Here is a 21,309-nt window from a genome sequence, read left to right as displayed (position 1 = left end):
TCCTTCTCCTGTTTTTTTTCTTTCTTTCATCATCCCATGTTATCCATCTATTATCCTTACCGATTACCAGGCCTTATAAACATTTCTCTCATTTACTAAATATCTTGTTTCATTTCTGTTTGTTGCTTTAAAATATCTCATCAGTAAACACTTTTATGAGAAAATACAAGTATTTTACAAGGTGGCAATTTCATATGAATTGCATAACCTCAACCTACTACGCCGTTCAAAAGTTTAGGATCAGTAAGATTTGTAAGGTTTTTTAAAGAAGCTTTTTAAGCTCATCAAGGCTGCATTTATTTGATCAAAAATACAGAAAAAAAAATAATATTGTGAAATATTATTGCAACGTAAAATAATGTTTTTCTATTTTAATATGTATCAAAATCTAATTTATTCCTGTGATCAAAGCTGAATTATCATCATCATTACTCCAGTCTTTAGAAGTCACATGATCCTTTAGAAGTCATTCTAATATGCTGATTTATTATTAATGTTGGAAACAGTGCTGCTTAATATTTTTTTTGAAACCTGTGATACTTTTTTTCAGGATACTTTGATGAATAAAAAATTAAAAAGAACAGCATATATTTAAAATAGACATCTTTTCTAACATTATCTACTGTTTACAGGTTGTTTATTCTTTTTTTTTTAATTATTACTTTTTTAAGCAAGTGTGTGTTCAATTGATAAAAAGTGACAGCAAAGACTTACATTGTTAGAAAAGATTTATATTTTAAATAAATGCTGTTATTTTTTAACTTTTATTCTTAAAAGAATTAAAGTATCAATTAAAGTAGAAAAAGTATCACAGGTTCCAAAAACAACTGGCACAATAACTGTTTCCAACACTGATAATTCTAATAATAAATCAGCATATTCAAATGATTTCTGAAGGATCATGTGACACTTAAGACTGGAGTAATGGCTGATGAACACACAATAACAGCCAATCAGTACATATGTATAATACTACAGAGCAGGATTTTAGACCAATACAATTTTCCTGTGGGTGGGGCAACCAAGTGCAATGCCATAAAAAGTTATAAAACCAACAATAGTAGTGCAGTGTGCATGATTCACTGGTACTTTCAGCCTTTTATACTGTTGATTTTACACTGCCAGCTCTTTCAGAGCGCTTCTAACACTGCAGTCATCTTTTAATTTCTAGCTGACTGGTTATACTGATATAATCCATTATCATGAAGTGTTTGCTATTATACTAAACACTGTCCACAGGCCACAGATAGATGAGTTGCATCACAATAGATGCTCCGTCTAAAAACAGTTCTGCTGAGTAATACAGAACTGAGTCATCAAAATCTTCTGTCCTATTCCACCACTTCTATTAAAGCACATTAAATTAAGTCTTTCATAATGCTCAAGTCCTCTGCACTAGCGTGTGTTTTATTTACTGTAAATTATACTGTACGTGTTTTGTATGGGAGGTAATAAGCTTGTGTGACTGTGTGTTGTGCGATTAGTTGATACTAGAATGTATGTATGCACAGAAAACACTGATTCATCATCAACCACGTGGTGTTTATCCACCTACCTGACACCTGTCTATCACCTCAAAACACAGAGACAGCAGAGAGCCACAGCAGCTACAGGTTCTGTTTTGTATCAAAAGGTAAGATTAAAGTTATACTTTTAAAAGTTAACGCATCAGAATTCAACAATCAAAAAGATAAACTGGATATGTGGCTTAAATATAATAATGTTACAAAATCACCACAATAAAATGGTTTACTTGTTTACTTTTACTGATTATTTTGACTGGTTGAAAATACTTACTGTATGTTGTGTTCAACAGAGTTCCTTCTCACTGGACTGGACCATAGGAATTGCTTTTTGACCTTTGATGTCCTTTGCTATGAGTGAGATGTAAGTTGCTTCTGAATATACCAATTTAGATTTCATTTTTTAACATTCAGGAAGATCAGAAATTTTACAAAACAGTAGTGTCCCAACACAGTACCAAACCTCTTTGGTATACAAAAGTAAGAAAAATGCCTTTACAGTAAATCTTTGCACTGAAATCATGAAATGTACTGTATAGGTCCAACAATAAGCTAAATTATTGACATGACATACTGTAGGTTGAATAGGAAGACTGTATACACTGTATAAAGTAAATGTATAAACAAAAGCAGCAGTGTGGTGTATACCACTAAATAGAACAATTGGAGTTACATATTGTAAAAGTAGTTATTAGCCATATTAGTAAGCAGCAGATAAATTCCATGAATAAAAAATAAAAAAAAAAGGTTATTGCAACTTTTTATCTCACAATTCTGACTTTTTTCTCAGAATTGGGTGATACAAACTCACAATTCTGACTTTTTGTCTAAGAATTGTAAGATATAACTTGCAATTGCGAGTTATAAAGTCCGAATTGCGATATATAAACTCACAATTCTGACTTTTTTTTCTCACAATTGCACAAAATAAAGTCAGAATTGTGAGATAAAAACAAGCAATTCTGAATTTTTTTCTTGCAAATGCGATTTCATATCTTGCAATTCTGACTTTTTTTCTCAGAATTATGAGATATAAACCTGCAATTCTGAGTTATAAAGTCAGAATTACGAGATATAAATTGACAATTTTTACCTTTTTTTCCTCAGAACTGCAACTCACAATTGTGCGAAATACAGTCAGAGTTAGACAAGTAATTCTGGACTTTTTTTGTGGCTTTTTTCTCACAACTGTGACTTTTTTTTTTTCGAAATTCTGAGATATAAACTCGCAATTGTGAGTTATGAAGTCCAGTTTTGAGAGGAAAAACATATTTTCTTACTTTATTTCTCAGAATTTTGACTTAATTTCTCAGAATTACTTGCAATTGCGAGATGTATGAAGTCTTTAGGACGTGTTTTTTGTTGGTGCGGCAACACATATGTAGTGTTTATATATTTTTTGTTTTAAATTATGTTTTGTTTGAAATAAAATGAAATGAAATGAAAATGGGCTTCCATAGCAGAATCAGTGCAACAACAAGTGAAAAAGTTAATAACTACGTTGATATTAGCCTATTTACTCTGCTATGCATTTTATTGTTTGCATTACTTTCATAAAGCATACCTTGAAATAAGTTTTTTATATAGTTAAGTTTGCTGCAAAGAGTCAACACCTCATGGGATCCAGCAGAGTTTTTGTTGATGTTTTTGCATTTTGACCCAGATCACCTGTATTTATGGTTGCTAACTGGGCCAAAATGTTTTGTTTTGCTATACAGGCTCTTTGTGACATAACTCCTGTACTTATATGTGGACACTTTGTCATCACTTTGCGATGTACTGTTACCAAATAAGAAATAATTTAATCACAGGGAAAATCCACTCTTTATGAAAGATGCATCAGTATAGTTTTGACCAACACTTTGAGACAATGTATATAAGATACATATGAGTTGTTAATGTATGACATGTAGGGATAATGTACAGTCATTCAATCAATGCCCAATTGTTTGTTTCCTTCCAAAAGGAGATATTTCACTGTACCCTCTCTTGATCTGGACTCCCTCCTGTCGGTGAAAGGGAAAATCCGTCAGGAAGGACTGCTGGACTCACACCTGAAAACCAATCTTGACTTCTCTATCCAAGCCCTGGAGGCCTTTCCTGCATCCAAGCGGCGTGGCGTCTCTCTAACACTGGAAGGAGAGCGCCACCTGGTGCGTATCACCGCCGGGACACCTGTCCTGTCCTACATGGCACATCTGGGCAAAAACGGTCCACAGCTCCTCCAAAGAACCCATTCAGAATCTCGACTCACAACCTCCAGCCTGGCGGAGAGCCACTTTGCTGGACATCACTGCCGTGATGAATTAGAAAGCTGCTTCGAGCAGGCTAAAAAAGCCCTGGCTGACAAAACCCCATCGGTTCTGGACCACATGGAGCTCAAGATCACCTGTGGAGAGCTGCACCTCACATACAGCACCCATCAGCCTCTGCACACCCTCCACATCCAGCCACGCCGTAGAGTTTTCTTGGGCAAAACGCTGTCCCTAGAGAAGATCCTACAGACAAAGACGCACCTGGAGAAGTGTGGAGAAATGAGGAAAGATCTGCTTACATGCTTTCAGCACTTGCTGCAGCACTCTGACCAGTATCAGGAGGAGAACGCACGCATCATTCTTCAGGGTGATGGAGAGATGCTGGAGTTTGTCACTGGCAGATCAGACAACCATACAACTCAGTATTTCATCTTCACTGATGCCCAGAACAAAGCTCATAGTCAGCGAGTGCAGGACATGGACTTGTGGGAGTATGATTAGGAATTATGAAACAACTGCTTCCTTCTCTATTATAGAAGTAATACTAACATTAATAATTGTATGTATTTGGGAGTGTGGTCATTACTTCCCATGCTTGATGGCAGATTTTCTTCATTAAAGAGATTTATAGTATAATCCTAATTTCTTTGTCTAGTTGTAAACTGGTTCTTTTACCTTGCTTTTACCACTGTATGTTTCATAAAATAAGAAACAAAGTTATATTTTTAGACTATTATTTTCTGGTATGCCAAAAAATGAATGTTAATTTATATTGTCTGATATTAACAGTATTTTAAACATTAAATAAAGTACAATACAGCTGTATGTGTACAGTATAAGATTCGTTGGAACACAGAAAGAGTAGTCCTTCTTGTTCTGTTTCTCCCCGCCTACAAAATGACACGCTTGCTTCCTGGAAAGTGGTGTCAACCTTAGCTGAAACTGAAACTTACTGTGAATCCTGGGCTCCTTGAATGTGAACAGACTAAGAAGAGCCTAAACTGCTGGAGGACAACATTTGCTAAAAACACCACTGTTTTCTTTCATTTGACCACTGAACAAAGATCTACAGTAGGTAAGCCTGTTCAACTATCTTTTTCCAGACGTTTTAAGTACACAAAATACAAGGACAAAATGGATCACCTGTTTAGTATTTTAAAGTGTTGTATTTCTCTATGTTCACACTGCAGACAAATGTGTATATATATGTTGGGGTGTGATTTTTTTTTTCAGTGTAAACAGTCACAACTGTTTATTTACATTACATTATTTTTACACATTTATGAGCATGTAACCCAACCCCTTCCCCTAAACCTAAACCTACCATTTGTCAATAAAACACAAGACATAAGATATAGGCAGATACAGCTACAGTCATAATTTATTAAAAAAGTATTCATATTCCAAGTCTTCCAAAGACAAAACGATTGATTTTGAGAGAGGAATAGACGTGATCACCGAAGCTCCTCAGTCTGTTTGTGCGTAAATCAAAAAAAAAAAAAAGAAGTGGGTAAGTTTAGGACAGGGGTGGGGTTAGGTGCTCCAATGAAAGTATAAATTTATATACTTTTTTTTTTTTTTTAAATGCATGCAAACCATTAAATTAAGGCAAACAACTGAAATCAATGGAAGACCCTGCACATCCAAAAGTGATGCTAAAAGTGTACCTTGAGCGTCAAAAAGCGACGCCAAAGAGTCCTGACCAAGCGTTGGGTTTTAAATGGCCGTGCTATTAAACTTATCAGAGTGTCTATTTACACTAGGTGCAGTACCCCGCCTTGTTGGCAGAGGCTATTTATGCTAACTCCGCTCACCAATGTATGATTAAGGTAGTCAACAATAAAAAAGTTAAATATCAAATGTCAGCTTAAGCGGCATAGAGGGTAAAGCGCGTGCCACGCGATCGACCACAAGCTTGATTCCACCTTCTGCCTTACTTTTTTCCCTCCCTTTTTAAAACTCATATCACAGCGGAAAGGCATTTATTTTCAATAAAAATGAAGGAAACAATCAAAAAGTTAAATATTAAGTATTGGGTAGGGTTAGGATAGGTAGGAAGGGGCTTTATTGTCCCAAGGTGTTTTTTATTTAATAATTAGAATTAAAAAATATAGCTGCAAGCAGCAATTGTGAGGCCAAGTACAAAAGAAGCAGAATATGTGCTTTCTCTTCACTAGTTGAATATGTATCCAATTAAAAACTGGAATCGGCCCAAATCAGATGCGAAAAAATATCAGATCTCCTGCAGATTCTTGTGTTTACACGTGTGCAACAATTTCTGAACTGTATCAGATGTAAGCAAAAAAGTTTTGTGCCAGTGTAAATGCAGCCTAAGCTCGCAGTATGAATGTAGAATTTTACATCTGATAACACTGAATATATATGGCAATAAAACTATATATGATTATTGACTTTACTAATTACTATTTACTATTACTGTTATAAATAACTGCTGTATCTGATGACAGTGTGGATTATTCCAGCGACATTTTGGCCTGCTAGAGAAACCTCTCCTCCCTCTCAATGGACACCTCAATGTAAGGCCTACACTGATTATGATTGCATGCTAGTAGCTTGCAATTTTAAGTTATAAAGTCAGAATTGCATGATATAAGTTGTTGGTGATGTTTGCATTTTGACCCAGATCACCTGTACTTACTGTATTAACTTGGCCAAAATGTTTTGTTTTGGTAAACAGGCTCTTAACATAACTACTATACATATATGGACACTGTCACCACTTTGAGATGTACTATTATGGGAATAACAAATGAGAAATAATTTGATCAGAAAAGAATATACGAAACTTCATTATTAAAACCATTAAATTAAAACAGGTTTTTTTAAACTTTTTTATTCTTTCTAAGTTTACCATATATTTCCTTACAGTCAATGCCCAATTGTTTATTTTTTCCCAAAAGGAGATATTTTACTGTACCCTCTCTTGATCTGGAATATCTCCTGTCGGTGAAAGGGAAAATCCATCAGAAAGGATTGCAGGATTCACTCTTGAAAACCAATCTTGACTTCTCTATCCAAGCCCTGGAGGCCTTTCCTGCATCCAAGCGGCATAACGTCTCACTAACATTGGAAGGAGAGTACCACCTAGTGCGTCTCACCGCCGGGACACCTGTCCTGTCCTACGTGGTACATGTGGGCTCAAACGGGCCACAGCTCCACCAAAAGATCAATGCAGAATCTCGACTCACGTCCTCCAGCCTGGCAGAAAGCCACTTTGCAGGACATCGCTGCCGTGATGAGTTAGAAAGCTGCTTCGAGCAGGCTAAAAAAGTCCTGGCTGACAAAAACCCATCAGTTCTGGATCACATGGAGCTCAAGATCACATGTGGAGAGCTGCACCTCACATACAGCACCAATCAGCCTCTGCACACCGTCCACATCCAGCCACGCCGTAGAGTTTCCTTGGGCAAAATGCTGTCCCTAGAGAAGATCCTAGAGACAAAGATGCACCTGGAGAAAAGTGGAGAGATGAGGAAAGACCTGCTGACATGTTTTCACTACTTGCTGCAGCACTCTAACCAGTATCTGGAGGAGAACATGCAAATCATTCTTCAGGGTGATGGGGAGATGCTGGAGTTTGTCAAGGGCGGATCAGACAACTATATGACTCAGTACTTAATCTTCACAGATGCCCAGAACAAAGCTCACAGTCAGCGGGTCTAGGACATGGACTTGTGGATGCATAATTAGGAATCATGGAACTGTTGCTTCCATCTCTGTTATAGAGGAGAACACCAGGCATATTAGGTTATTTTTTATTGAAGGATGCATAACTAAAATAACATAATACTAACATTAATAATTGTATGTATTTGGGGGTGTGGTCATTATTTCCCATGCCAGATGGCAGATTTTTTTTTTTTTAATGGACAGATTTATAGTATATTCCTGATCTCTCTGTCCAGTTCTTTTACCATGCAACTGTATGTTTAATAAAATCAGAAATAAAGTTCCGTCATGACAACTCTCGGAAGGATTGGCATGGTAATGTACATGACAATGTTAATGTGTTTGGTCTTGGTGGAATAGATTTGCTACGCTGCTGCTGCGGCAGAGCAAGTACCGAGACTTGCTTATGACAATACATCCACAACATGCTGCTATAAGCATGTAAGAAATACTGCTGCTCCACATATAACATACACAAAATAACCCCCATATAGCATATATGAATCACCCCATAGCAGATCGATACAGGTGGAGCTGGGGAAGGTGGAGGGTTTCTGAAGCAAGCTGCAACTGCTACAGCAATACAGGAGAGAACCAATCAGCTGTGCCATGTGATAATGATGTCATTATGTCAGACTGATTTAGACCTATCGGACTGCGCTATCTAGAGTTTCATGCCAGAACTTGTATTTCTGTCATGACAACTCTTAGAGGGATTGGCATGGTAATGTCCATGAAAATGTTAATGTGTTTGGTCTTGGCGGAATTGATCTGCTACGCTGCTGCTGTACTGAGTACCGAGACTTGCTCCTGCCAATACATCCACAACATGCAGCTGTTAGCATGTAAGAAATAATGCTGCTGCACATATACATTAAATAACTCCCCACAAAGCAGGAGACATATAATGGACAATACAAGCCAAAAACATGAACAAAAAAGCCCCAACAAACAGATCTATTGCCAAGACATATGTACTGCTGCTGTACATATGAGCCATTTGAACCGCATGTATTGCTATCTATGTGTGCCTGGGCTATCACACTGACCGGCTTAACATTAATAGCCTATGACTATGTGTGCCTGGGCTTCCACGCCAACTGGCTTAACTCTAATTAGACATAATATAAACAGTCTTCCTTTGTTTTCTGAAGTACACAGCACAGCCAGAACACATGTCACATGAACACATTCCTCTGAACTACACTACCCATGATGCATTTCATTTGGGACTACAACAACCGTAGATAGTGATCTTAAGTGATAACTCTTATTTCTCTTCTTCCATAACAATGTCATTAATATGACAGTGAGAAGCGTGTGCTTCTGACACTGTGTGTGTAATGGCTCATATCTGCGTTGTGTGTAATAACTAAGACAACCAACACCATTTCGTGCCTCGGGTGGATCATTTAATTCTGTTAAAACATATTCAAATGAAGTGATCAGTTCCACAGCATTCTTACACGATGTCCACTCTCTTTGCTGGTGTGAATATTACTGTAACATTTTCAAGAGTAGATACACAACACAAAACAGTTTCCAACATGCCGCCAGCCAATGAACAGGGAGTGCGGTTCTATTATAATTAAAGGGCCATACACATATAATAACCAAAGCAAGTGGAAACACCTTTTTGAACTTGTTACACGCCCCCGCCCAGGGGCGCTAAAGAAACCTGCTGCAGAATACAGCTATTTATGCATGACAGGGAAGCGTCCGCGCAATCACAGCATTTTTTCCTGATAATGAAACTGATTTTATTTCTGTAAACTCATAATAACAACAAACATTGCTTTTGTAGACGAATGAGAACAAACAGGACGCGCTTTCTGCCATCTCTGTCTCTGGAGCGCGTCACAAAAAAAGAACCGAAACTCATTGTATGACTGCCTCACAGACATAAGAAATATATCTGTATAAAGTTTAAAATGTCTACTTTTAAATGAACAAATTCAAAACAAAATCAAATACCCCCTTTACGTAATCGGAAGGTTGCATTTCTCTCTAAAGCCGCGTCCAGTACACTGTAAAAAACAATTTATTGAGTCAACTTAAAATAACTTGTAACCTGGCTGTCTTAAAATTTTAAGTTCAGTATACTCAAAAACAGTTTATTCAACTTGAAATGGTAAATTATACTAAATGACAACTTTGATATTTGAGTTGAATCAACTTAAAATTTTAGGGCAGCTGGGTTACTTACCCATCTGTTAAGTTTAGCAAACACAAATATCTAAGTTGTTACTTAGTATAACTTAACATTGCAAGTTGACTAAACTTATTTTAGCTGACTGAACTTAAAATTTTAAGGCAGCAGGGTAACAAATTATTTTAAGCTGACTCAACAAATTGTGTTTTTTATTTTTTACAGTGTAGGCTACTCTGGAGATGAGAGTTTTAGCATTGTATATTTAATCTTTGCAGCCGACAATGACACATTAACATTAGTTTATGAATAGATAATTAAAATATCCTTTATTCCCGACACATTCATAAACTTTAGGCGACATTTGTCTGTGCTTTGTGGCAAACTTTATGCGTGTGCTTGAACGCGGAAAATATTAAGATTCGTTTTGGATTATTAGCTTTAATATAAACATGCAATAAATTAATAATTTCTTAAATGAACGACTTTAAGCCCTATTAAATAAACACTAGACGTCTCCGTTTTTTAAAGCATTTTTTACGCATTTCCGTAATCGGATAAATTCCGCTTTCGGAGTTGTCATGTCCATAACATTGATTTTTACCTCAGAAACAAAAACGAATTTATTGAAGAAAAAAAAAGGTCTATATATGTTTTGTGAAAAGCCATCCGGCAGATATTGTTGATTTTATACTGATACTTTTCTGATGTCTGGACACTATTTTCAGGGGTTTAGAAAAATATAAATAGATGGTTTTGACTGCCATAACGCTGAAACTGCGTGATGCTAATCTTTGAAATACTTGCTTTTTTTGTACAAAGTTGTGATGGTATTTTTGGAAAAAAAAAAAAAAAGTTTGTGTGAATGTTTATTAAATACTGATATAATTGTATGCTCCACATTTTTATTGTTTGATTGTAATGTTTCATTTACTGTTTTTTTTTTATTATTATTTACTTATTTATTTAATAAAGAGATATAAAATATATTTAGCAGAACTGAGTTAAATTCATTGGTCCGGCCCTCTGCAACCGCCCAAGTCTCTCATGTGGCCCCTGGGTAAAATTAATTGCCCACCACTGATCTAGACCAACAACTTTTGCCGTGTCTACACAGGACGCGAATGGTGCGGGGCGACAAAATAGCCTAATACAGAACTCATAATTAGCGATGCTGTCTACACTGGATACGTCGCAGGGCTGATGCCTCGTTCTGTTTATTAACTAACAAAGTTCAAATGATTTTAATGGTCACTGACCGTTGCGTCCAGTGTAGACCGATTTTAGCTGTTGCGTAAAGTTCAAACTCCACCTCTGAGTCGCTGTCATCTGCATGCTGCCAGATGTTGAGGGGGTTCCTTTTTGAAGGGTTACAAAGGGCAACATAGTGCTTATTGACTTAAGAGCAGGGCATCCTACTGCATTCATAACACTCTCTGAGGTGTGCACAAGCCCATTTAGACTGTCTGTAATGAGCCGATTTCATGTATGAGTATAGAAGCCCTATGATTACAGCTGCCATCATTTGAAGTGTCACAAAATTCTAGATTTTTTTTTCATTATAGTTATCATACAAATATGATAATTATTGTACGTCTGGCAACACTGAACTGCTACAGCAAGCACTAGTCATATTTTAACGTTGAGCAGCAAGCTCATTGGCTACTGACACAGGAGAACCAATCAGCTGTGCCATGTGAAAATGATGTCATTACGTCAGATTGAGTTAGATTTATCGGACTGCACCGTCTGGAGTTTCATGCCGGAACTTTTATTAATATTTGTAGACTATTATCTTCTGCCATGGCAAAAAAATGAATGTTCATTTATATTGCCTGATAGATATTTTTACCATTAAATAAAGTACAATACAGTTCTATGGGTATATGCTTTTTTTTAAAATACAGGAAGAACAAGGTCTTTGTTGTTCCATTTCTTCTGTTTCTCCCCACTTACAAAATGACACGTATGCTTCCTGGAAAGTGCTGCTAACATGTAACTGAAACTGAAACTTACTGTGAATCCTGGACTCCTTCAAGTTAAACGGACTGAGAAGAGCCAAAACTGCTGGAGAACAACATTTGCTGAAAACACCACTTTAAAAACATTTTTCACAGTACTCTTTAATCAAAACACTGAACAAAGATCTACAATAGGTAAGTCTGTTCAACTATCGTTTTTTCAGATGTTTTAAGTACACAAAATATGGACAAAATGGATCACCTGTTTAGTATGGGGTAAAGTTATTACCCAAGGAGTTTTACATCTGATAACACTGAAGAAATGAACACTAAGGGCACGTTCAAACTGTGAGTTTTTGGGATTGACAACCGCATTTACTTACAGGTGTGAGTCTCGAAATTTCCCGTTCACACAGCAGACATGATACTTACTTGGTCAGATGACACTTCTTATTTGGGACATACTTCCAAGATGTAGAAACTGTAATTCAGCTGCACAACCTACTTACAGATCATAATTCTGCAAATAACTGCAACTGTAGGTTTCAAACAGATGATAACTAGATAACTGTACTGTAACTATTACATGCAAGTGGAATATATGATTCTGACTGGTCAATTTGATCAATTCAGGGTGATAAAAGACCCTGACACTTCTGTTCACGATATTTACTTTTGAGATAATGACAATTTTTTTTTATAAATGACTGCATGTGTGTATTATTCCAGTGACATTTTGGCCTGCTAGAGAAAACTCTCCTCCCTCTCAATGGACACCTCATTGTAAGTAGGCCTATATTGATAATGATCTGCAGAAGGAACTTTCATTCAATGTATATAAATGTGTATATCCTTTTTTCCCCCAAGCTGTTTCCCCAATTTTAAACCTATCATGGAAAACATACTGTTTGTGAAGCAAGAACTGAAAGAAAAGAACATTACAGACAACACCCTTCTCTCCAACTTGGACTTTGCTGAAAGATTCTTTAGAGACCATCCTCTAAAAGGGTCCTCAAAATTGATGGTTAAAGGAGATTACTCTTGTGTACAAATTGGTGGAAATTATAGTTATGTTTTTACTATAACATTAGAAAACAACCAAACCTACGTCAGTCTCTCTGTCCATGACGGATATGCAAAACAAATCTCATCGTATAACAATGAGCCTGATTACTTTTTCAACCACTCCTGCCAGGATGAGATTAAATCCTGTTTTACACAGGCTCAAGAAGCTATTGCTAAAGAGAGTCTGACAAGACTACACATTAAATGCAACAGGTTCTCAGTCATATTCACCACAGATTATAGGACGCTATGTGCAACTGTGGAAACTAAATGTCAGTTAAAGCTAGAGAACATCACTGCTGAGGGTTTACTGAACAAAAAAGTCTGGTTGCAGAAAGAGAAGCCAACATGTCATGGTTTGATAGCATGTCTAGACCATCTCATAAAGCAATACCTTACCACAGCTGATGCTCCAAAGAGCAACTGTAGGTTCATCATACATGCAGACAACGAGGTAATGAGAATCACTACAGGTCAACAAGATGAAAAAGAGTATTTTTTGCTACATGATGGTAAAGAGTTGTCAATGTATCCACCAACATGGCAATAAAATCTATGACGGCACTCCGGAATGCTGCAACATATTCTGTTGAAATATCTCAAATGCATGGGCTCTATGCACTGGACTGACTTGAGTCTGTCTGTTACAGTATTGGGCAGAGGGTACTTTCATCAATGTAGAGTTTAACACTGAATGTCATCAAAACTTGAAATAAAAATATATAACAATTATATATATTAATTATAGCCACATTATCTGCATATATTCATGACTACATTCTAAGATGAATAAAACTCTCAAATATTATATCAGTGTTGTGTATATGTGTATCTTACTTCTTTTTATTTGTAGCAAGCAAATAGACCTACATTTGTATGATATCTTACTTGTGTGCACAGGCAAAAATTATTGTAGTATTCTGTTATTCTGTACTCAGTACATCAAAATAATGTACAATATATCAATAAACTGCTTGACTCTTTGTTATTTGTAGTTCTTTATTCTGCATGTGCTTTGCAATGAATGTTATCAGATGAAACCACCTTTTTTTTTCTGCAAGAGCGAGCATGGTAATTTTTCATTTTTATGGGTCTGGCTTCCACGTTCGGCAAATTGGTGTGTCTTACCATGTTATTTTAATGTATTATCTTAATCATGAACATACTGGTTTGTAGTGCAAACAGGTTTAACGTTTACTGCACGTTGTTATTCTTCTCGTTATTTCTCTATAATGGATGAACCGGGAGTCTCACCCATACTTCCGCATTGAAGAAAAACTTGGATAAATCAATGTACAACACAAACACAGAAAAATAATTTCAGGAGCAATATAAAACAAATTACATTGGATTAAAGAAAAAGGTATAAAAAGGTTCTCATCCAAAGGACCTATCCAGGATCTTGGCTCACAACTTCCAGTCCAGTCACTTTGGTGGACACTGCTGTCATGATGAGTTATAAAGCTACTTCAGGCAGGTCAGAAAAGCTCTGAGCATGGAGCAGTTGCAGTTCTGGATCAAATGGAGCTCAAGATCACCTGTGGAGAGCTGCTCCTTCCATACAGTAGCCATCAGCCCTTGCACACCCTCTACATCCAGCCGTCTCACTCATTTGTGGTCTGGACAAATCAGCGCTAAATGACGAAAGTCATAGGCAGTACGCAGATTTTGGACGATTTCACAGAAAATCACGTGATAAATGAACGCCAAACTTTTAGCGACAATTGGAAGATTCAATTCAGACGCAGGATAAGGAACATGTTTGATATTTTGAGCCGATTTGAGATTGTTTTCATTTGTCATGCGTCTCTTTAGCAAGGATGCGCGTTCGGAAAGAACTGAATGTCAAGTAGTGTGTCATTTATCAGTTTATGTAACAGATATAAAAACAAAACAAAACAAAACAAAAAAAACAACAACAACATGAAGCACGGCTTTGTTTATTTGCTTCTTCGCAGTGAAACAGTGACCTCTTTGTCGGGTTCTACTCTCCCAAACTACGTAAGGGCTCGTTTATTTCCGGGAAAATGAAACTTATCGCATCCTGCAAGAGCTTTGTGAGACTGAAACTTACAGGGAAATTGTCGGTGATCCTGCAAGAGCATGAGCAGTAACACATCAACGAACTGCTGGAACACAACATTTGCTGAAATCACTAGCTTTCATCTGACCACTGCTCTGGGGCCAGTTGCATAAACTTAGCCTCTATGTTAAGACAGTGTCTTAAGAGCTAGTTTGACCAGCTAGCAGTTAGCCAAAGGGTAATCAGTCTTATTTTTTGGATTCAACTTAGACTAATCTACATTTTTATGTAACTGAATTTAAATAATGACGACCAGCTTTAAAGAAAAAAAATAGCTGGCTTACTTTTAAGACTAGTCTTAACCTTTTATGCAACTGGCCCCAGGACAGCGATCTAGGTAAGTCAGTTCTGTTGTCTTGTATTAGAATGTTTAAAATACACAAAAACATTTCGTAGGCTATTTTAACGTAATTTGAGATATCTGGTAACACTGAGTAAACGAAAATTATGTGAGTTTCATATACAGTTGAGGTCAAAAGTCTACATACACCTTGAAGAATATGATAAATGTTATTTTACCAAAAAAAGAGGGATCATACAAAATGCATGTTATTTTTTTTGTTTAGTACTGACCTTAGATACTTCACATAAAAGATGTTTACATACTCCAGATGAGAAAATAATAGTTGAATTTGTAAAAATGACCCTGCAAAAGTTTACATATACTTGATTCTTAATACTGTGTTGTTACCTGAATGATCCACAGCTGTTTTTTTGTTTGTTTGTTTGTTTTGTGATAGTTGTTCATAAGTCCCTTGTTTGTCCTGAACAGTCAAAATGCCTGCTGTTCTTCAGAAAAATCCTTTATGTCTCACAAATTCTTTGGTTTTTCAGCATTTTTGTGTATTTAAACCCTTTCCACAATGACTGTATGATTTTGAGATCCATCTTTTTACACTGAGGACAACTGAGGGACTCATATGCAACTATTACAGAAGGTTCAAACACTCACTAATGCTTCAGAAGGTAACAATGCATTAAGCCAGAGGGGTGAAACTTTTTGAATTTGTAGATCAGGGTAAATTTAAATTGTCTGCTGGGAAACCTGTAAGTATCTTCTGTAGCTTTTGAAGGGCAGTGCTAAATAAAAAATATATATATTATATTTAGGCAAAATAAGAAAAATGTGCACATCTTCATTCTGTTCTAAAGTTTTCACCCCTGGCTCTTAATGCATCGTTTTTCCTTCAGTCCCTCAGCTGTCCTCAGTGTAAAAAGATGGATCTCAAACTCATACAGTTATTGTTGGAAAGGGTTCAAATACACAAAAAAGTTGAAAAACCAAAGAGTTTGTGGGACATGAAGGATTTTTCTGAAGAACAGAGGGCAGTTTAACTGTTCAGGTGTTCAGGACAAACAAGATACTCATGAGCAACTATCACTAAACAAAAAAAAGAAAAAACACAGCTGTGGATCATTCAGGTAACAACACAGTATAAAGAATCAAGTGTATGTAAACTTTTGAATGGGGTAATTTTTATAAATTCAACTATCATTTTCTCTTGTGGACTATATGTAAATGTCTTTTAAGTGAAATATTTTATTCAGGTCAGTACTAAATAACTAAATAATGCATTTTGTATGATCCCTCATATTTTGGTAAAATAATTAACATTTTGCAGATTCTGCAAGGTGTATGCAAACTTTCAGTCAAACTAGAACCACACAATGATCATTCAAAGCAAAATGATCTTAAAGCTATCAAGCTTACCTAAACTTAACTGAGACTTGTCACAACACTTGTATACTGTTGCCCTCTTTTCGGCCTGATTGCTTCTATAGTTTTCCTCATTTGGATAAAAGCGTCTGTTAAATGATTACATGTAAATGTAATTAAAGGATGAAACTTACTTAAAAACTGAAAAGGATATATTTGTGAAAAGTTGCCTAAAAATGGACCTCTGTAAATTGTGTTTGCACACCCTTCAAATTATATCATAATCTGGTAACTTTTATTTTGAGATAATGACTGTACATTATTTTTCATACATGAATACCTATCTGATCTATCTGATGACAGCGTGGATCATTCTGAAGAATTTCTGGCCTGCTAGAGAAACCCCTCCTCATTCTCAATGGACACTGAATTGTAAGTACATTAATAATGATCTGCAGGAGGAAGTTAAACTGTCATTAAAAGTATACGTTTTTTTCTTTCTTTCTTTCCAAGGATTTACCCCAGTTTTCAACCTGACACAGAAAGCATAATGTCTGTAATACATGAACTACTGAAGACAAAGAACATTAGAGACAACACCCTACTCTCCAACTTGGACTTTGCAGAAAGATTCTTTAGAAACCATCCTCTAAAACTGTACTCAAAATTGTTAGTCAAAGGAAGTTACTCTTGTGTACAATTGGGTCAGAATAAGAACCAAGTTGTTACTGTAACATCAGAAAACAATCAAACCTATGTCAATGTCTTTATCAGTGATTCAGCTGAGGTACATATCAAACATTCTCTCATTGAGGCCACGCACTTTTTTAACCACTCCTGCCAGGATGAGATTAAATCCTGTTTTACACAGGCTCAAGAAGCTGTTGTTAAAGAGAATCTGACAAGATTACACATCAAATGCAACAGGTTCTCAGTCACCTACGCCACCCGATATAAAGGTCCATGTGCAACTGTGGAAACTAAATGTCAGTTAAAGCTAGAGAACATCACTGCTGGGGGTTTACTGAACAAAAAAGTCTGGCTGCAGAAAGAGAAACCTACATGTCCTGGTCTGATAGCATGTCTAGACCATCTCATAAAGCAATACCTGACATCAAGCACTATTATACGGAACCTCTATAGATTCGTCATAAATGCAGACAAAGAAATAGTCATAATCACTTCAGGTAAAGAAAACGAAAGAGAATGTATATTGATACATGATCATGAAGGGGTCTCAATGTTTCCTTCAACATTGCACTAAAAGTAATGACAGCACTCCAGAACACTGATTCGACATATTCTGTTGAAATATCTTCATATGCATTTTAAAGACCTGATTGAATGAAATCATATCAACATAACCACATATATTCATTACTAATTTTAATTCTAAATTAGTTAAAAATATTTGCTATTGCTTCATACGCTCAATGGCATTACCTTTGGAGTTCAGTACAGTATATGTAATGTGTTGTAATGTTTGTGATGTAATGTTTTTTTTTAATAGACTTTCTATTTTTAGTAGATATTTGCCTGATTTCATACACTGTAAAAAAAAAAAAACAATTTGTTGAGTCAACTTAAAATAATTTTTTACCTGGCTGCCTTAAAATTTTAAGTTCAGTCAACTCAAAAAAGCTTATTCAACTTGAAATGTTAAGTCATACTAAGTGACAACTTAGATATTTGAGTTGATTCAACTTAAAATTTTGAGGCAGCTGGGTTACTTACCCAGCTTTTAAGTTTAACGAACACAAATATCTAAGTTGTTACTTGGTACAACTTAACATTTCAAGTTGACTAAACTTATTTGAGGTGACTGAACTTAAAAAATTTTCTGTCATTCTCTACTCAGATTTTTGTTAACATTCTTTATTATCATAAAAACAGACAATTTGTAAATAAACAACTTCATTTTCTGTTAGTTGTAGTTCTTTATCCTGCATGTATTGCCTTGGATTGTATTAATTAAAGTGATAACAATCAGTTCACTGGATATTGTACAAAAACTAATCATTTTATGACTTATAAAAAAATAATAAAACTGTATAAAACATTTAGTGTGTGTTTGATGACTAACTGTGTGGTTGAATAAATCTCTCTTCTTTACCTGACGTCCGTCTGCTGCTCTTTCCATCTCTAGTTAATCAATTCAAGGCCAGCTGCTGTTAAAACAAAGAGTGAAACATTATATTCAGTTCCTAATTAATTGACAAAGAGCTTTTATGAGTTTAACTCAACTGCATCTGATAAGTCACACCACACTGGTCTGAGGAGGAAAAAAAAATGCAACATCTGCTAAAACAAGACTGCCCTTTAGAGCATATAAACACACACACTACCTCTCCTTAACCACATGTCTTAGACTCACTCCATTAGCAATGACATCATTCTGTTTTGAAGGGTTGTGAATACAATATAATTGTTTCCAGGTTTTTTCTCACACTCATAATTACAGCAGTAGATTGTACAGTTACATGAGGCCTTGTGCTGGAGGGTGATCTGCACTTACTTTTAAAATGCCAGTTACTTCTTTTAAAACTTGTTTTTTTCTGTTTTCACTTTGGTCTTTCAAGACTGACTATAATTTGTGTAGATGTGATAGTAACATGACACCCCCTGGTGTCCTGGAGGGATACTGCAATAAAACATTTTCTCTCAACTAAAAGAACCAATACTCTAACGTTTCAGAAGTAGATGGGTTAGAGACTTCAATATATTGCATGACGCATAATTTTGAGTGTCAACAGTTGTCTCATTTGAGACAGTTTTATTTCTCCTAAGGTATTAAGAGAACAACTTTAAACTGACAAAAAAGTTTTGAGAGAATTCAATTATTCCCGAGCTATGAAAGAACAACCTCTAAGCAATACAATTTTCCTCCGAGGAGGGATATTTCAGATACAAAGGGATGAATGATGTAGTTATGGAGGAAGAAAGAGATCTGATTTATTATAAATCTGTGCTGTGTTTGTGTGTGGCCGGGTGGGTATATGAGGTTTTTCTGTTGGTCTGTGTCCATAGAAAACAGTAAAGCTTTCACATGTAATAGGGTTTTATAACAGGTCCTCTGAGGACAAATAGTTGTGTGTGTACATACGTGAGTGTGAATGACTGTGCGTGTATGCGCCCGTGGAAGAAGAGTGATGTGTGGGTAAGTGTGTTTTACAGACCTAAGTGAAAACAGGCCTCCTGGCTGTCCGCTGGAGCTCAGTTAAAGCTGAGGAAGAGATAGACATCTTCAGTCCATTACACATGCTTTCGCTTAGCATTTGATCGATATACCATGTGCAGTCATCAACTGCAGGAAACCCATTTGTGAGATATTGTGTATGCGCTTCTTTTTTTCCAAGCTCTCAGCAGACATTGTAATGTAGCACTGATGTGGGATCAGTTTCCCTTAACCAAACTGCATCAGAATTCCCTCAGACTGAAACTCTGAAACTGACCATGGGTCATCAAGCTATTTAAAGTTACACTGTATAATTAATGTTGATCAAAGGGAGAGTAGAAAAAACCCATCTTTCAGAACATGTCTTAACACACTTTGATAAAACGTTAGACCTGTTGGGACGGATTTTGCGGGAAATTGCAAGTCAGTTTGTATCCATAAACGGAAGAAAGGACCATGGATCATGGACCGTTCAAACTTCCCAAGAATCACTAGTTGTAAAAGAAACAGAAACCAAAACATGTTCTTTCCCAAGATGCATGAAAAGTTAGTTTATCCACCAGTCTATGGACGAGACTTCCGGTTCATACCGAGAACAATAACAGCATGCAGTAAACAGTAAAACTGTTTGCACTACAAACCAGTATGCTCATAATTAAGACAATACATTAAAATAATATGGTAAGACACACCAATGTGCAATATCAAGCAGCAAAACATGCTGTTTTGTACAGCTAAAAATAGCTAGATGCAGATGAGACCAGAAGCCAGACCCATAATATTTACAAATGGCCGCCCACTCTTATGGGAAGAAAAAAGGTAGATATATTACCTAAGTGCTGTTGTTCAGCAGTGATTCAAACACAGGCGAAGGCATGCACAAACCCAAATGTGTGTTAACAATTAATATCTAGCATTTTAGGTTATAATGCTACTTACTTTGTCTATTTTTGCTCCGCCAGTGAAAACAGTTCCAAACGTAGCCAGAGCAGAATCAGCAGCGTCTTAAAGCAACATACAGTACTTGTTTGTTCGTTCTTGATTGGAACAAATAGAATTGTGATTTGGAAGTATGGTTTGTGTGAATGATTCAGTGACTCACTCATAAAGGTAACGTTAGTCCCTCTTCGCCACATGCTGGTGAAATAACACGACCTGCAAAAAATGAATAAATAACGTTAAACTGTTTTCACGACGCGTTATCAATCGGTCACATTGGCGACACTGAATGTAAATAATACCAATGAACGAACGAAAACTCACATGCTGATTATTGCTGCTGAAAATGGCCAATTATTGTCATGTTTTGGGCTGTACTAATCGGAAGGACCGGGAAAAACGTTCGGAGTAACGTTACTACAGACTGTCAAAGGTTATAACAAATCAAGGAGAATAGTCCAAAAAAGCTGTTTGAGGAATAAAAGGCGTTTGTGCTTGGCCAGGGCAAGAATCTTGACAACAATAGTCTTCGTTCTTATTTTCAGTCAGGTAGGTGAAATATTAGGCTATATCCTAATTTATACTGCTCGTACTTATCTTTACCACCTATTAACCTTAGTTTGTCATTCTCTGTATGATTTAGCAGCTTCCACGCGTTTTTCCATGGTTTAGACACTATAAATTTGCAGAACAACCAAAGATTTGTTTTGGAACTATGACGTCCGTGCATCCGGGTAATGACCAAAACGGGTAAGCGGAGTGATGCGGTGAAAAATTGCGATATCAGCCAATGCAGAACGCTGCAGTTCAGT

General features: G+C 36.3%; 3 protein-coding genes across 6 annotated transcripts; all 3 read left to right on the top strand.

The window, feature by feature from the left end:
• Positions 1–1,541: 1,541 nt before the first annotated feature.
• LOC127175646 (uncharacterized) lies at positions 1,542–9,113 on the top strand. Of its 4 annotated transcripts, none has more exons than XM_051126833.1 (4): positions 1,542–1,633; positions 1,817–1,887; positions 3,490–4,849; positions 6,247–6,311. In XM_051126833.1, exons 2-3 carry the CDS (start codon positions 1,865–1,867, stop codon positions 4,277–4,279), a joined length of 813 nt encoding a protein of 270 aa, XP_050982790.1. In that variant the 5' UTR covers positions 1,542–1,633; positions 1,817–1,864; the 3' UTR covers positions 4,280–4,849; positions 6,247–6,311. The 4 variants fall into 4 exon arrangements, with proteins under 4 accessions (XP_050982790.1, XP_050982791.1, XP_050982794.1 ...); XM_051126834.1 differs by having other exon boundaries at positions 3,490–4,853; XM_051126837.1 differs by lacking the exons at positions 1,542–1,633; positions 1,817–1,887 and adding an exon at positions 6,700–9,113 and having other exon boundaries at positions 4,301–4,849; positions 6,247–6,315.
• A 2,528-nt stretch (positions 9,114–11,641) lies between these two features.
• LOC127175648 (uncharacterized) lies at positions 11,642–13,575 on the top strand. Its single transcript, XM_051126839.1, has 3 exons — positions 11,642–11,773; positions 12,308–12,361; positions 12,446–13,575. Exons 2-3 carry the CDS (start codon positions 12,348–12,350, stop codon positions 13,191–13,193), a joined length of 762 nt encoding a protein of 253 aa, XP_050982796.1. The 5' UTR covers positions 11,642–11,773; positions 12,308–12,347; the 3' UTR covers positions 13,194–13,575.
• A 1,472-nt stretch (positions 13,576–15,047) lies between these two features.
• Positions 15,048–18,500, top strand: LOC127175647 (uncharacterized). Its single transcript, XM_051126838.1, has 3 exons — positions 15,048–15,063; positions 16,747–16,815; positions 16,897–18,500. Exons 2-3 carry the CDS (start codon positions 16,802–16,804, stop codon positions 17,645–17,647), a joined length of 765 nt encoding a protein of 254 aa, XP_050982795.1. The 5' UTR covers positions 15,048–15,063; positions 16,747–16,801; the 3' UTR covers positions 17,648–18,500.
• The last annotated feature ends 2,809 nt before the right edge of the window (positions 18,501–21,309 follow it).

This window comes from Labeo rohita, chromosome 13, assembly GCF_022985175.1.
Source record: "Labeo rohita strain BAU-BD-2019 chromosome 13, IGBB_LRoh.1.0, whole genome shotgun sequence".
In the NCBI taxonomy this organism is placed as follows: domain Eukaryota; kingdom Metazoa; phylum Chordata; class Actinopteri; order Cypriniformes; family Cyprinidae; genus Labeo; species Labeo rohita.
The sequence above is the reverse complement of the archived record's forward strand: the minus strand, read 5'-3'. Positions and strand labels throughout refer to the sequence as shown.